This window comes from Lactuca serriola, chromosome 1 (genome assembly GCF_051521515.1).
Source record: "Lactuca serriola cultivar US96UC23 chromosome 1, Lser_US96UC23_V15, whole genome shotgun sequence".
Classification (NCBI taxonomy): Eukaryota; Viridiplantae; Streptophyta; class Magnoliopsida; order Asterales; family Asteraceae; genus Lactuca; species Lactuca serriola.
Window position 1 is genome coordinate 70,673,940 of NC_136408.1, and position 13,971 is coordinate 70,687,910.

The 13,971-nt window shown below is 31.5% G+C and overlaps 3 protein-coding genes and 1 non-coding gene across 6 annotated transcripts; 1 reads left to right on the plus strand and 3 right to left on the minus strand.

Annotated features, from left to right (window-relative positions):
- Nucleotides 1–2,471: 2,471 nt before the first annotated feature.
- Nucleotides 2,472–5,462, minus strand: LOC145069277 (uncharacterized). Of its 2 annotated transcripts, none has more exons than XM_079016220.1 (9): nucleotides 5,309–5,462; nucleotides 4,488–4,613; nucleotides 4,141–4,341; nucleotides 3,795–3,885; nucleotides 3,505–3,575; nucleotides 3,355–3,417; nucleotides 3,143–3,252; nucleotides 2,956–3,049; nucleotides 2,472–2,849 (listed from the first exon to the last, which is right to left on the minus strand). In XM_079016220.1, exons 2-9 carry the CDS (start codon nucleotides 4,597–4,599, stop codon nucleotides 2,755–2,757), a joined length of 837 nt encoding a protein of 278 aa, XP_078872346.1. In that variant the 5' UTR covers nucleotides 4,600–4,613; nucleotides 5,309–5,462; the 3' UTR covers nucleotides 2,472–2,754. The 2 variants fall into 2 exon arrangements, with proteins under 2 accessions (XP_078872346.1, XP_078872353.1); XM_079016227.1 differs by having other exon boundaries at nucleotides 4,488–4,710; nucleotides 5,309–5,455.
- A 64-nt stretch (nucleotides 5,463–5,526) lies between these two features.
- TRNAR-CCU (transfer RNA arginine (anticodon CCU)) lies at nucleotides 5,527–5,599 on the plus strand. The gene has a single exon. It is a non-coding gene; the product is annotated as a tRNA-Arg (tRNA).
- Nucleotides 5,600–6,469: 870 nt separating this feature from the next.
- LOC145091693 (mitogen-activated protein kinase 15-like) lies at nucleotides 6,470–10,183 on the minus strand. Of its 2 annotated transcripts, XM_079029472.1 has the most exons (10): nucleotides 9,093–10,183; nucleotides 8,901–9,007; nucleotides 8,388–8,796; nucleotides 8,160–8,287; nucleotides 8,009–8,068; nucleotides 7,737–7,886; nucleotides 7,482–7,637; nucleotides 7,189–7,391; nucleotides 6,915–7,019; nucleotides 6,470–6,818 (listed from the first exon to the last, which is right to left on the minus strand). In XM_079029472.1, exons 1-10 carry the CDS (start codon nucleotides 10,120–10,122, stop codon nucleotides 6,677–6,679), a joined length of 2,490 nt encoding a protein of 829 aa, XP_078885598.1. In that variant the 5' UTR covers nucleotides 10,123–10,183; the 3' UTR covers nucleotides 6,470–6,676. The 2 variants fall into 2 exon arrangements, with proteins under 2 accessions (XP_078885598.1, XP_078885602.1); XM_079029476.1 differs by lacking the exon at nucleotides 9,093–10,183 and having other exon boundaries at nucleotides 8,905–9,007.
- A 1,563-nt stretch (nucleotides 10,184–11,746) lies between these two features.
- Nucleotides 11,747–12,667, minus strand: LOC145056992 (uncharacterized). The gene is made up of 2 exons (XM_079004740.1): nucleotides 12,497–12,667; nucleotides 11,747–12,400 (listed from the first exon to the last, which is right to left on the minus strand). The coding sequence occupies exons 1-2, from the start codon at nucleotides 12,665–12,667 to the stop codon at nucleotides 11,747–11,749; spliced, it is 825 nt and encodes a 274-aa protein (XP_078860866.1).
- Nucleotides 12,668–13,971: the final 1,304 nt, after the last annotated feature.

Here is a 13,971-nt window from a genome sequence, read left to right on the forward strand (position 1 = left end):
TAAAGATGTCAATCCACCAGAAATTATAATTCTATATTAAAGATGTCGATAATTTCAATGTTGGTCCAGTATTACTGTATTAGTATAAACTATTATTTTATATTAAACGTGTCACTCATTAATTCTTTGTGGGTAGTTTTAATTTGCACAATAAGAATTTAGTGTACACAAGGATTTGATGTAGGTGATATGGTGACCATAAATGATAAATTCTAAAGTTTTGATTTTTATAAATACTTTATTTTAATGAACTTTGTTTTTATTCCTTACATTTGTATGAAGATTTGAACTTTTATTCTTTATTTGTTGAAATCTAGTTGTATACCTTTGCTAGTTTAAGATGTAAAATTTTTATCATTATTATTTTAGGACTTAAAATTTTATCATAATCTTTTTATTTCTAATAGGGGTGTGTATGAGACGGTTTGGTTCGGCTATTGGTCAAAACTGAACCATAACCATTTTGATTGGTTAATGCATTTTGGTGTCCATTGGGTATGGTTAATGGTTTTTTCAGTTAATGATTTTGGGTAATGGTTAATCTTGGTTAACCATAATCTTCAAAATAATATAAATGGTGAAAGTATATTGGAATAAAAATTGAAAAGAGAATACAAAAAAATCAGCGGCACCAATGTTTGTAACTTAACTTAATAGTAATAGAATAAAATGTGTACCTTCGATACTTACCGTAAGATAACACATAGTCACATTCAAAATAAAAAACATTCAATAAAAATGTAAAACATTAAAAAAAATTAATATTAATAATTTCATATATTGATAACTGATATTAACATTAAATAAAGCCAAACATTAATACTCGATCAATGCGATTAAATCAAAAACAATAAAATAAAATAGACAAACATTCATATTATGTGTTATCTGGATAAAAAAAAATTCAATCACTCATATATATTCAACATGATTAAGTCAAAAACAGTAAATAAAAAAAAGAAAAAAAAATACATTCTTAATATATCACTGGGTCAAGAAGAACTTAACTTACCTAGAAGTTTTGATTATAAAGTCAAAAAATCCTTCGAACATGACTATTAAGTCAAAATAATATTGGTTTAGGATTAACGGTGTGAGAAGCCTCCGATTAGGATTATGAGTGTAAAGATTAAACTAATTGTGAATAATTTTTACAAATTGTAGAATTAACCGATTAGGAATTACAACATTCATCAATAATCTAACTCAATGCATGATTGGAAGATTGTATGTGTCTGTATGATCAACCTTTGATGGTTTGATTGTCGTTCTTCTCCTGATAAGTGGGGATTAATGAGTTATATTTTGAAAACTTAATGGGTCTTAAATAAGTTTGACTATATTATTTTATATATAATCTATAATTTTTATATATTAAAATATAAAATTAATGGTTCGGGTAATAATGGTTCGGTTAACCTATAAAACCATAACCGAACCGTTAGTTATCGATTAACAAAAAATAGAAAACCGAACCAATGGTTTTTAAAATGGTTCGGTTATATCGGTTAATTTGGTTTTGGTTCGGTTTTTCGGTTATCATGCTCACCCATAATTTCTAACGATAAATAAAAGTCTCAAATCGTTATTTAGGGTTTTTTTTTTTTTTTTTTTTTTTTTTTTTTTTTTTTTTTTTTTAACATTTTGGTATGAAGTTTTTCTTAATATCGTGTCAATACCATTATTTATTTATGTGTGATGTATTTTGATGAAATTTATTACCATAAGTGGATATGAATTATTTATTTATACATTACTTATTTTTGGTTGAAATATGAGTTGTGCATCAATTATTCAAAGTTAAAGAATGAGTTGAACATTCAAGGTTTTCCAATTGAGTGTGGTATGCCTCTTCGGTTTTTGGTTTAGATCAAACAAATTAAACCCCATTTACTTTGAAGAATGGGCCTTATGAGTAGTTTTATGAATAACAGATTCACAAACCGAAGTTGTTGATGGCACAATAATGTTTATTAACTTCCTTACTTAAACTTAGCTTACCAAGCCTTGATTGTTTATTGATGTGAGCATTAAAAATATTTAGCTCAATATCACAACCAAAATCGTCTTGTAACGATTTGTATTCTAATAAATCAAGTTTTTTTCCCCAAAATTTATCTATTGAATGAAACAGTATAGGATGAGTTTTGTTAATAATATAGCTTATTCATATGCATATAGTGGCTCATAACTTATACATACTTGACATCCACAATTTTCAAAAACAAATTCAAACTCTTTGCACAACTCATGTTCTTTGAAAATGATGTCAAGTGCATAAGTTCAAATGAAACTACACAATTGACTGATGGTATGCTGTACTGATGCCGGGCCATAATTTTGTTATGCTCAAGACTAGTTTGTATACCTAAGTATATATAATCATATCTTATTGTGAATCTATTTTTATTACTAAAAATTATAATTAAAAAGTTATAAAAAATGAAATTAATATTTAAAAAGTAAGAATGTAAAATTAAAACATTCATATACTAAAAGATAATAAAAAACTTAATTCACAATATGATGTTGATTTGACATCACCTAAAAATGAAGATGTTTTATCACAAAAAGCCAATGTGGCTTTCACCTTCTTAAAAACACTCTCTCTCTCTCTCTCTCTCTCTCTCTCTCTCTCACACACACACACACACACACACACACTCAAAATGTCACAAATATTGCTTATTTATAGCCACTCTTTTAACACACAAATTATTGATAATTCTCCCTCTGCCTAGTAAGAGTGAGTGCCTACAACACTCTATAAGAAATCAACCCATCAATGGTCTCCACAACTATGCAATTCATCTTCACCAATAACAGCAAATACGATCTTGTTTTATGCCCTAAAAATACATTCACAAACACCAAATTCAAAATTAAAAACAAAAACAAATTCAATTACCACCAAAAACTCAAAACAAGAAAGAATGTGTCAACTGTCACACCCACCTAATTCCAGTAATGAAACTTCATCTTGAGTGAAGAAATTTCCATTCTTGGTTTCCAGACTTAAGTTCATCTTCTCAACAGCATGAATCAAATCCTATAAAATAACAAATTCATAATCTTTAATCACAATTTCTCAATCAAATTATGAACACTAAATTTGTAACAGATATGTAATATGAATATATACCTCCCATGATGCTAAACTTTTCATATATGAAGGAAGACTTTCATAAGCATCTTTAGGTACACATATTAGAGATTTAGAATCTTGAAATGGCTTCAACTCATTTCGTTCATCTTTTATTTCACATAATGGCAACAAAAAGATGTTTGTCATGTTAGAAATAAGAAAAAGATAAATAAATAAAAAAAAAGAGAGAGCTGATTATAGAAATTTACTTTCTACTTCTGGGATATCTATTTCTGGCTCATATAATCCATCCATCTCAATCTTTTTGTTACCTGCAGTTAAATATGATATTGACAAATTTTAATTAATTTTTCATGGCCTTGAAAATAAAAATTCAAGAAAATCATTGAGATCTTAACCTTCAGATACAATAGTGGCAAGAGAAGCATTTGAAATCCCAAGATTCTGCAAACTCAGTGTATCTTCGAATCTAAGTAAAAAGTTAAGAAATGTAATGATATCACATTATTACATATTAAAAAGTAAGAAATTTAAAACATTTAGAGTAAATTACATTTATGGTCTGATTTCTGCAATTTTGGTTCCTAAAAGTTTTCTTTATCAGATTTGGTCCTTATTTTGTAAGAGAAACTTTTGTTTTTGGAACAAAAATGAAATTTAATTAATTATTTATAACTTTTAAGGATACAAAGAATCATCTTCCATGCTGTTCTTGAAATCCAAACTAGTATTTGGTTGTGAATCTATGAAGTCCTCTTCAGGTTCATCAATCTCCACTTCTACATACATAGTACTAGATTAATAACTTCACTAATAGCAACATACTTACATTTATTTACACAAAATAACAAAGTACTGACAATTACTTACACGTAATATCAACCTACTTATATTTCCTTATCAATAGTAGGAATGTGTAACAAGAAACTTGAAAACGCTTTACAAGTTTCAGGTTATGTTTTCTACTATGTATAAAAAATAAAGTACATTGCTATTTCTCAACCATTAAAGTAATAGGAGAATATCATGCATACCAGGAACATATCCAAAAGCAGAAAGGTGATCCTCAAGTTGAAGAATTTGATTTTGATTGTTTTTGTAAACCTCATTGCAGTGTCCAAGCAACTCCTCAAATGAGACAGTGTCAAAGGACATGGACTCAAGGAGGTTGAGGTCACTGGTGGCAGTTGATACTCTTCGGTTCAGGCATTGCACAAATGATAATGAAGCAGAATCTAATAATGTAAAAAGAAAAACAAAAAAAGATTAGATATAAACTATAAAGTAACAATCTTTATAAACAAAAGGGAGCAAGTGTGTGTGTGTGTGTGTGTGAGAGAGAGAGAGAGAGAGAGAGAGAGAGAGAGAGAGAGAGAATTACCGAAAGGGATGGAGCGGCGGTTGACAGACTGGAGGAGGGCGGCTGAGCTGGATTCAAGGTGGTTGCAGAATCGAGCTACACCATCACAGAACTGTGTAATGGAATCCTCCATGGCCTTGAGAAAATCTGATTCAAAAAAGTAGTTTGGTTTTCTTATTAAGAGGTTACTCCTTCACTGTTTGTCCTAAAGTAAAGATGTTGCATTGATTCAACTTAGATCCAACTGTAGGTTAAAATTGAGATTCCACTTCAGTTTGTAGTTGAGATTGTTCATGTTCAAATCAGTATACAAATTACTATGCACTTGTCACAAAATCAGTAACACATATTCTCAATCTCCCTTGAATAAATGTCTATCAAAGAACCATAAGCATGTAAATCCCTCAATAAGATTGAATCAAGAGCAGATGAGCAACAACACACGAGCAGATAAGTAGTAGTAGCAAAAGACTGAACCACGAGTAGAACACAAACAGTATGTATGTGTGTGATAAGTAGCAGCAATAAGTAACCTAATTACAATTATCAACTCCTAAAAGCCAAAACAAATCCCTACTAAAATCAAAAACCTAATTAACAAAGCTTACGATGCTAATTTACAATCAGCGGGGCATTTAAAAAAGCAAAAGGCCGCTAAAACCAAAACCCTAATTTACGATGCTTACAGTTACAAGAAGGAAAAATCAGAGGAATGATACGGAAACGAACATCTTAAACATTATGAACGTCTAAATAGCAAAAAGAATATCAAAATTGAAACCCATTTCTACGGTGTTTCAAAGTAATAAACGAAAATGGGAAAAAAAAGGAAGAAATCGCACCTTTATAACGACAATTCTGAGCTTCAGAATCAAGCAATCGCACGAGAATGGCAGGTTTGTTGTGGCGTTCGACTCGTATTCTTTAGCAAGTCGTGATGCAGCTGGTAGTGTCCGAAAATTTTCAAAGTTACATTTCCTATTATCTGGCGGAAAAAGAAAAATGTAACAGAGTATCGGATCCCTAGTTATTATATGTTTATGTAGAAGGAACAAACAAAGCGCCTGTAGCTCAGTGGATAGAGCGTCTGTTTCCTAAGCAGAAAGTCGTAGGTTCGACCCCTACCTGGCGCGTTTAATTTTAATTTTTCAATTACATTGGTCTTAATTCTTTTTGTTTTAAACTCTTTCTTTTTTGATTGATTTTTTTTCTTTTTCATTTATGATCAAATTGAATGCATTTTGAGAGAAAGTAACTTATTACTGTAACCAATGTAAAATCATCTGATTCTTGCTAAATTTTTAATCATTGATTAGGGACATAACGGGTTCAAAGAATGGAATCAAAGTGTAAGATTAAACACAATAGATTTTGCATTGTTTTACTAGTTTGATTTGATCCCAGATGAAGGAATAGTGGGTGTTAGTTATACTTTGTTAGGCCCTTATAAATTGACCATTATTAGAGTAACTCGTTGTGGTTTGGTTAATCTACAAGTTTTTGTTTCTATATAATTTTTTTTTTCATTCGGATCATCTTTCTGATATATTTTTTTTGTTACAAGATATTTTATTTTATTTATCCTTTTATTATTGTAAAATTACCAAGGAACCCACCAATGTACAAACACCCTATGCCTTATGTATAACCACCCCGTATACATCATTGGTGCTTCTAGGATTTGTTGTAGGGGTGATTGCAAGAAATGATATACCCAATTATAGCAATATCAACCAAATAGGAAGAATTTTTTGTTGTTATAATTGGGTAGATTTTTGAAAGCACAATGTCTTAATAAAAACTTCTCCAAAAGTACATTGCTATAACTGGGTGGACTTTTCAAATAAGGAAAAGCATGTTGCTATTTTTTGCAACTATCCCTTACATAAATGGGTTACAGAGTAAAATTCACATTCTTATAAGATCTTAACCAATAATTCAAGGTCAACCAGTTAGTTATACACCCTTTTTGTACTTGGAACTCAAACCCGATACAATTCAACTTAATTTAATAAAGTCGAGTCAACTAAAAGCTCAAATAAGTAAAAAATAAAAACTACAACTCATTTGTAAGCTTAAATATATGAATTTTAAGGGGTTCTTCCTTGTATACTTTTACAACAAGAGTTAACACCAAGAATCACCTCCCACCTACTAGCAAAGCTATCACTAAAACCAATGACATAAGAATAATACAAATATAATCTCATTCACTGAATCATCAAACCTTGAGTACTTTGAGGAAATTGTAGAAGTGGTATGGAATTTGGCATCTCAGAAGTCATGCATTGTGTCCTGGATTCTTTGATTGAACTAGTTTGTGTAGTCTCTTTTGGGTATAAAATGGAAGCCCTAACACCCAAAAACATAACTTGATTAACAAAAATTAATCTACCATATATATGGACTAGTTATCTAATTTATCATCCAAGCTATAAATTAAACTACCTTGGCAAAGATAAGGACTGGCGTCTCAGTAGGGGAGAAGCAACTTTACCCTTGCTGTAATGCTCCTCCTTATCAGAAAATTGCTTCTTGAATTTGTCAAAAGCACTATGAACCAACGAGGTCAACGTAAGTCAACAGAATACATACAACAATGATAAAGCTATATATATATATATATATATATATATATATATATATATATATATATATATATATATATATATATATATATATATATATATATATATATATATATATATATATATATACATACCTTGGATACATGAAGCCTGGTTGTTCGCATCCATCCTTCAACATATTGGGATGATATTCAAGAATCTCCTTGTAGATACGTTCACGTATATCTTCTGTGCTTAGTCTTCTTTTTTCAAACTCGAATTCCCTCTTTGTGATAGGTCGAGAAGAAGACTCCCTCTCAACTTTACCCAAATTCTTAAAATATGGATCCGAAAGAGCCTGAGACAAAAGATGAAAAGATCAAAACATGTTTCTCAATAAGGAAATTAACAATAAAAGAATGTTGATAAGATAGTATTCAATTCGCACCTCTTCAGCAGTAGGACGATTGTTAGGATCAAAAGCAAGCATTCTTTCTAATAATCGAAGAGCAAGTGGATCTGCATTTGGAAACTTTCTGGAGAAGGGAATCGGCTTTTTCTTCCTCATTTTGCTTAAGTATTTCATTGCATTCTCATGTCGTATCTGATTGTGTTATATCAATATCAATGTATATATATATATATATATATATATATATATATAATAAAATGAAGTACAGATATTCAAATTATAGACACAGACTCTGGATATAGCTTCGGTTGATGGTGTTCCCAAAAGATCAGTCATCAAATCCAACTGATGAAACACACTTTTCCCAGGGAAGAGAGGCTTTCCAGTTAAAAGTTCTGCAAAAATACAACCAATGCTCCATGTGTCTATAGCCTGTGTGTACTACACATACAAAAAGTCAAAAGGATAAAGTTAATACTAAGAATTCCTACTTTTGAAGGATATATTAATTTGTGATTTGAGATTGGTATTAATTAGAGTAATACTAATAGTATAAATTTCACCTTAGAGAAAAAAGATCCACACAATTCAGGAGCTCTATACCATCTTGTTGCAACATAATCCTACACATATCAAATGCAAGAGATTGGGAAAAGTGTGTTCTTCAATCGTTTTTAAATTACTCTAACAAGTGAGTTAATGTTAGTGACATACTGTCCAGCATACTGCAGTAGGTGTATCATTGAAGACAACTCTTGCAATACCAAAGTCACATATCTTGACCTTGCAATCAGCATTGACCAAAATATTTTTCGGTTTTAGATCTCTATGAAACACATTTGCTGAAACCAATTCATTCACAATGAGAATGGAGAAAGTTGAAAAGAATATAAAAGGTAAGCACAGGTATGGTAATTAATGATGATGATAGGTTATAATAACCTGAGTGCATGTATTTCAATCCTCGAAGAAGCTGATAGAGAAAGAAGCGACATTGTTCTTGTGTTAACTTTTCGTTTGCTTTTATAACCTGATGTAAATCGGATTCCATAAGCTCAAACACAACATATATATCACTGAATTCTCTTCTGGAAGGAGGCAATAAGATATGTTTTATTTCCACAATGTCTGGATGTCGAAGGAGCCTAAGAAGCAGAATCTCACGAAGGATGCGAGTGGCAACAAAGCCTTGTTCAAAAATGTCGTTTATCTTTTTTATAGCTACTTTTTCTCCAACAAAAGTATCAAATGCTGAACACACAACACCTGAGCTTCCTGTACCTATCACCTCCTCTAGTTTATACCTACTCCATTCACCGTATTCTGTGAAACAATCTACTGCTCTAGATCCCTGCATGCATGCAACATCAAATCAAAGTAAAAAAATTAGAAACAATGTCTTCAATTCTTATTGTACAGATTTGATTATATATATATACCCTTTTTGATGCTTACCAACCATTCATCATGTCCTTGAAAGCTTTCTTGGCGTGTTTTTTTAACAGTAACAGCAATTTCAACACCAGGGGTTGAAGGGCTAAAAGTGTTCTTGTCAACCCAACCTAACAATATACAGTAAAAGTAAAGATTATATAAAAAAAGTTACATATGAATTCATGATGAATGTACATGAAAATAGTGAAATACCTGAATTCTCTGCATTATATGCAAATGGTAACATATCAACCATTCTACCAATTATTGTTCTACTCCCCGATTGCAATGAATTATCGTTTTTCTCTTGTAAGGCCAATACAGACTCAAGAGTAACCACAACTTCAGCCATTGTAGGACGATGTTTTCTACTGCTATGCAAACAACGCTCTGCAATACGAACAAACCCTTTCAAACATTTTGGTAATATTTGATCCCTTATATCAGAATCAATCAAATGCTTCAAAGTGCCTTCTTTGATACAATCTTCTACCCATCTTGCTAAACTGTGATGCTCCTCCTTATCACGACTTACATCCAATGCACGTTTCCGACACAACACTTCAAACAAAACCACCCCAAAAGCATAAACATCGGACTTTCTAGTCAACCTTCCAGTTAAGAAGTAATCTGGATCTAGATACCCGAAAGTTCCTTTCACAAGAGTCAATACATGACTCAAAGGCTGATCCTTTGGGCCTATCTTGGACAACCCAAAGTCCGCTATTTTAGCAGCCCAACTTTCATGCAACAAAATATTTGCACTCTTCACATCACGATGAATGACTCCGAACTCGATGCCTGTACCCGTGTGGAGGTAATCTAACCCACGAGCAGCACCGATGCAGAGTTTGAGCCTCTGAAGCCATGATAGATGAGTAGAATGTTTGTGGAGATGATCTTCAAGTGATCCATGAGGCATATATTCGTAGACAAGGATCATTTCTTTCCCATCATCGCAATAACCAATCAAAGATACTAAGTGACAATGGCGTAACTTGGAAAGCATCTTCACTTCGGCCCAAAACTCATCGGCTCCTTGATCGGACTTGGAATCCAGTCGTTTAATGGCAGCAACAACAAGACTTGATCCATCGTGAATGGTAGCTTTGTAAACTTTTCCGAATCCCCCATGCCCAATAACTAGTGATTCATCGAAGTTTCTGGTTGCTGATCGGATTTCAGGAAATTTAAAGTGGCGACAAGGTTGTGGCCATTGTAAGGAGGATGATTCAGATTCCATATTTAGGCAAAATACTAGTAGTAATTAGAATTGGAAATGGTTGTTCTATATATTACTCATTTAAAAAAGCTTTTGGAGTCTAATTGTGACATTGGTTGTCCAAAAAAGGAGTCTCTATCAATAGGGTATATTATATATTTTCTGTGAAACAAATAGGAAACTTTCAAGTTTCCACGCGGAATCAGATCAATCAAACTAAGAAAAAAGGCAAACTTAAATGTCCATATACGCGTGAAAAAGGTAAGGTGTCTTCCTAGATGCAAACATCCTCTAGTATCTTTAAAAGCTTCACTGAACCAATGTTTTAGTAGGCCCAGGTTATCACTAAATTTTGGAATTAAATATTTTCAAAATGTTTTTAAGTGGCTAACAAATAAACGAATTTTATTTTTTAAAATGGTAATAACTCCTACTTCTATATGTCATCTACTATTAAGGTTCTCTTTCAAATTTTATACTTTTTGACATAAATTCTAAATTTTATTACGGATTTGGTCTTAACATTAATTTTTATTATGAATTTATCTCAGAATCAGTTTAATTTATAAATTTAATTTTGCTACAACTTAACTTTTCTTATAAATTTTTTGTTGTTTTTTACATTTCATACAACTTTTTTCATAACTATCAATCAACCTTTTCTAAACATTTTTTACAACTATTTTAAATTGTTTCATAGCTTTTTATTATAACATTAAAAAACATATTTTTTTAAAGATTATTAGTGTATGAAAGTGTAAAAAAATAAAATATAAAACAAGTTTAAACATTGTATAAATTTTTTTTAAACTTCTAGTTAAAAATTATAACTTTTTAAAAAACATTTACAATATACTTTTTTGTTTAAAATTAGTTGTATTAAAATAATGTGAAAGTGTAGAAATTTTAAAAAAGTTTTAACCCAAGTTTAAAACATTTTTAAATGTAAAACAAGTTGTAATGCATGGATGAATTCTTGAAAAAAAAAGGTTGTATAAAGATAAATTTTTAAAATTAAACTGAGAAAAAAATCTTAGGAAAGATTGTAAAAAAATTCTAAAAATGTTTAAACAAAGTTATAGAAAAATAAATTTGTAAAATAACTTAAACTTGGGATAAGTTCATAATAACTTTAATATACAAACCAAATTCGTAAAAAAAATTAACATCGATGCCAAAAGTGTAAAATTGGAAAATTAAGTGACTTGTTAACCTAAAATAGCAGGTAAACATACAGAAAAAAAATATGTTCCTCTTAAAAAATAAAATTTGTTTGTTAGCAACTTAAAAACATTTTAAAAAGTTTTTTTTTCCAAAGTTCAATGCTAACCCAAATTATTGTTAAGGATTGTGTATCTATAAAGTACTAAATTGGTGAACAATTTTTTGAATAAGTGTTTTATAACTAGAACATGATTCTTTTTTAAATTGAACTAGAAGAATTTGTATGCTTCGCCGCAGATAGAAGATACAAGGATACAAATCGATTTTAATGTGTATATAACATCTGTCTTCACAGATATACCGTCTCTCGGATCCATATCTATTTCCTATGCCCTCTTTCTCTTAATTGTAGATGGAAATCGTAATATCATCCAATCTAAATTTTTTCTTTGGAAATGACAGAATTTTAAAAGGCCACTGCCTAGAAAGGCCTAGATAAGGCAAGAGAAACAATAAAAATACAAAATGCTAAACGGAGAGCAACATCAACAGTCCATTTACAATTCCCGAACCCTCCTCTAAATTTCACCCAATCAAAAACAAGCAAATACATGTTATCCGTCACCGTGGGGGGAGAGATCACCACCATTTTGAAAATTTTATCGTTTCGTGTCTTCCTAAGGCACCAAATGAAGCCATAGAAAATGGCAATCAAGATTTTCCTCTTCCGAGGGCAATTACCCCAACTTGCAGAAAAATTAACAAAATCAGTAACCTTTGTAAATTGTTGATCCTCAATGCCACACCAAGCCATAATCCAAGACAACACCTCACAAGCATAGGCACATTTGACGAACAGGTGATCCGTATCTTCGATACCTCCCGAACACATGACGCATGCGATAGACGAGATATTAATACCCCCGCGTGCAAGAGCTAAAACTGAAGGTATTCGACCCAAACAAGTCCTCCAAACGAAACCGATACACTTGATCGGAACCAGCCTGGTCCACACAGTCGGATTGTCCACCGGAATAGTAAAAATTTGGTCGATCTGCTTCCTTAGATCATGCACATAAAACAAACCATCCGCCAAAAGTTTTGATCCAATCGAACATCGAGCAACCTTTGGAACCTGTTTAACTCATTAATCTCCAATTAACTGTTAGGATAATGTTTCTATAGACCTTGAAAAATGGTCATCAACAAACCTCTCTGAGATAAAACACACCTTTCTCTCATCAAGTTGATATAGCGACAGTAATTGAGAAGCAAGAGGCGAATTTCCACACCAAAGGTCATGCCAAAATAAAGTATTACAACCATCACCAATGTAAGAGTCAAAAGTCTCCAAGAATTTGACATGATGAGATAATTCTGAACTTATTCTATCAAAAACCATGTATCTGTTTGTGTAAATCCATAGAAACCTTTTTTTTGAAGCATTTTTCTAAACTCCGTATCAAGTTTCTCATTCATATTTTGTTTAAAGCAGTCTGGTGAAGAGAGATGTTATGTTAAGATGGTTGAAGAAAAACAAGTTTGGTATGAAATACTTTCCCTCTCAAAACCAACACACCCCCTCTGTGTTATTGGGTATCGGTATGTATTTCTTACACAAAAAGCAGTTTGCTCACCAAAGGTAGGTTTGCTGTCTTGAGCATATTTGATTTCTTCCAATTTCTTTCTTGCTTGATATATTAGGAGTAAGGGTGGATACAAGAAAAGGAGGGTGAGGGTGGGTTATTGGTGCTCCATTTATTCCTAAAGTATAAAATTCATTATTGAATTGTTGAATATAATCATAAATCTCATGATTTTTAGTATTGTAATAACTTTTACATAGTTCTGTTTTCCTTGTCTTGATTAATCTCTATATATACATTGTCATAAGGTGAAAAACTTGAGATTCATGACTCTTTGCACTGTTCAGTCATCAAATAAGTGGAAGGAGAAACAACTTATTTAGCAGGTACCAGCTTCTTTAAGATTTATTATGTAAACTTATTATATTAAACATGAAGTGGGTGTAATTATATGCCTTCCAACCTAAATAATGTTTGCAATGGGTGTAGAGTGTAAACTAACCAGGTTTATGTTTTGGGAAGTGATTTGTACACAACATTTTTTTGTCATACACAACAATTCATGCATTATATAGTTGTACAATACAACATTTTAAAACACCAATTGTTGTGTATGGAGAAAAATTGTTGTGTATGGATCAGCTCCCTTATGTTTTTAACTTAAGTTCTAGCATGAACCTTCAGATATTTTTTTGTCAATTTTAAAGGATAATGTTGGTCAACCTTCTGAAAATCATGAGATTTGGTCAAAAAAAAACCTCTACTAACCAAGTTTATGATTTTTTTTCCTTTTTTAATGGTCACCTAAGTGGATAATGATTTTCAGCAACTGTAGCTTCGGCTTCGACATGTTCTTCACCAACAAATCTGTTTACATATCATCAATCAAAAACTGAATTCGATTCCCAACTCATTAAGGTAAGGAATCACTTTCAAAATATTAGCCAAAATCAAAATCCCTGGGTAATGTTTTATTGGCCCAACTTGTCCAAGGTTTATGATGACAATTATGTAAGCCACATATAACTTTTCTCCAAAGCGCATCCTTGTATATATTGAATCTCTAAAGCCATTTAGCAATAAGAGCAAGATACAAGGAGAAAAGCGAACCAATTCCAAG

What these genes read in the sequence shown, in the direction of transcription:
- LOC145069277 (XM_079016220.1), bottom strand. Translation starts at nt 4,599, where the DNA reads ATGGAGGATTCCATTACACAGTTCTGTGATGGTGTAGCTCGATTCTGC. An exon ending in TGCTTTTGGATATGTTCCTG is followed by an intron (nt 3,886 to 4,140) that starts GTATGCATGATA and finishes CTATGTATGTAG; the next exon opens with AAGTGGAGATTGATGAACCT. An exon ending in AGATATCCCAGAAGTAGAAA is followed by an intron (nt 3,253 to 3,354) that starts GTAAATTTCTAT and finishes GTGAAATAAAAG; the next exon opens with ATGAACGAAATGAGTTGAAG.
- LOC145091693 (XM_079029472.1), bottom strand. Translation starts at nt 10,122, where the DNA reads ATGGAATCTGAATCATCCTCCTTACAATGGCCACAACCTTGTCGCCAC. An exon ending in ATTGAAATACATGCACTCAG is followed by an intron (nt 8,288 to 8,387) that starts GTTATTATAACC and finishes AATTGGTTTCAG; the next exon opens with CAAATGTGTTTCATAGAGAT. An exon ending in CTACTGCAGTATGCTGGACA is followed by an intron (nt 8,069 to 8,159) that starts GTATGTCACTAA and finishes TGATATGTGTAG; the next exon opens with GATTATGTTGCAACAAGATG.
- LOC145056992 (XM_079004740.1), bottom strand. Translation starts at nt 12,667, where the DNA reads ATGGTTTTTGATAGAATAAGTTCAGAATTATCTCATCATGTCAAATTC. An exon ending in ATCAACTTGATGAGAGAAAG is followed by an intron (nt 12,401 to 12,496) that starts GTGTGTTTTATC and finishes TGAGTTAAACAG; the next exon opens with GTTCCAAAGGTTGCTCGATG.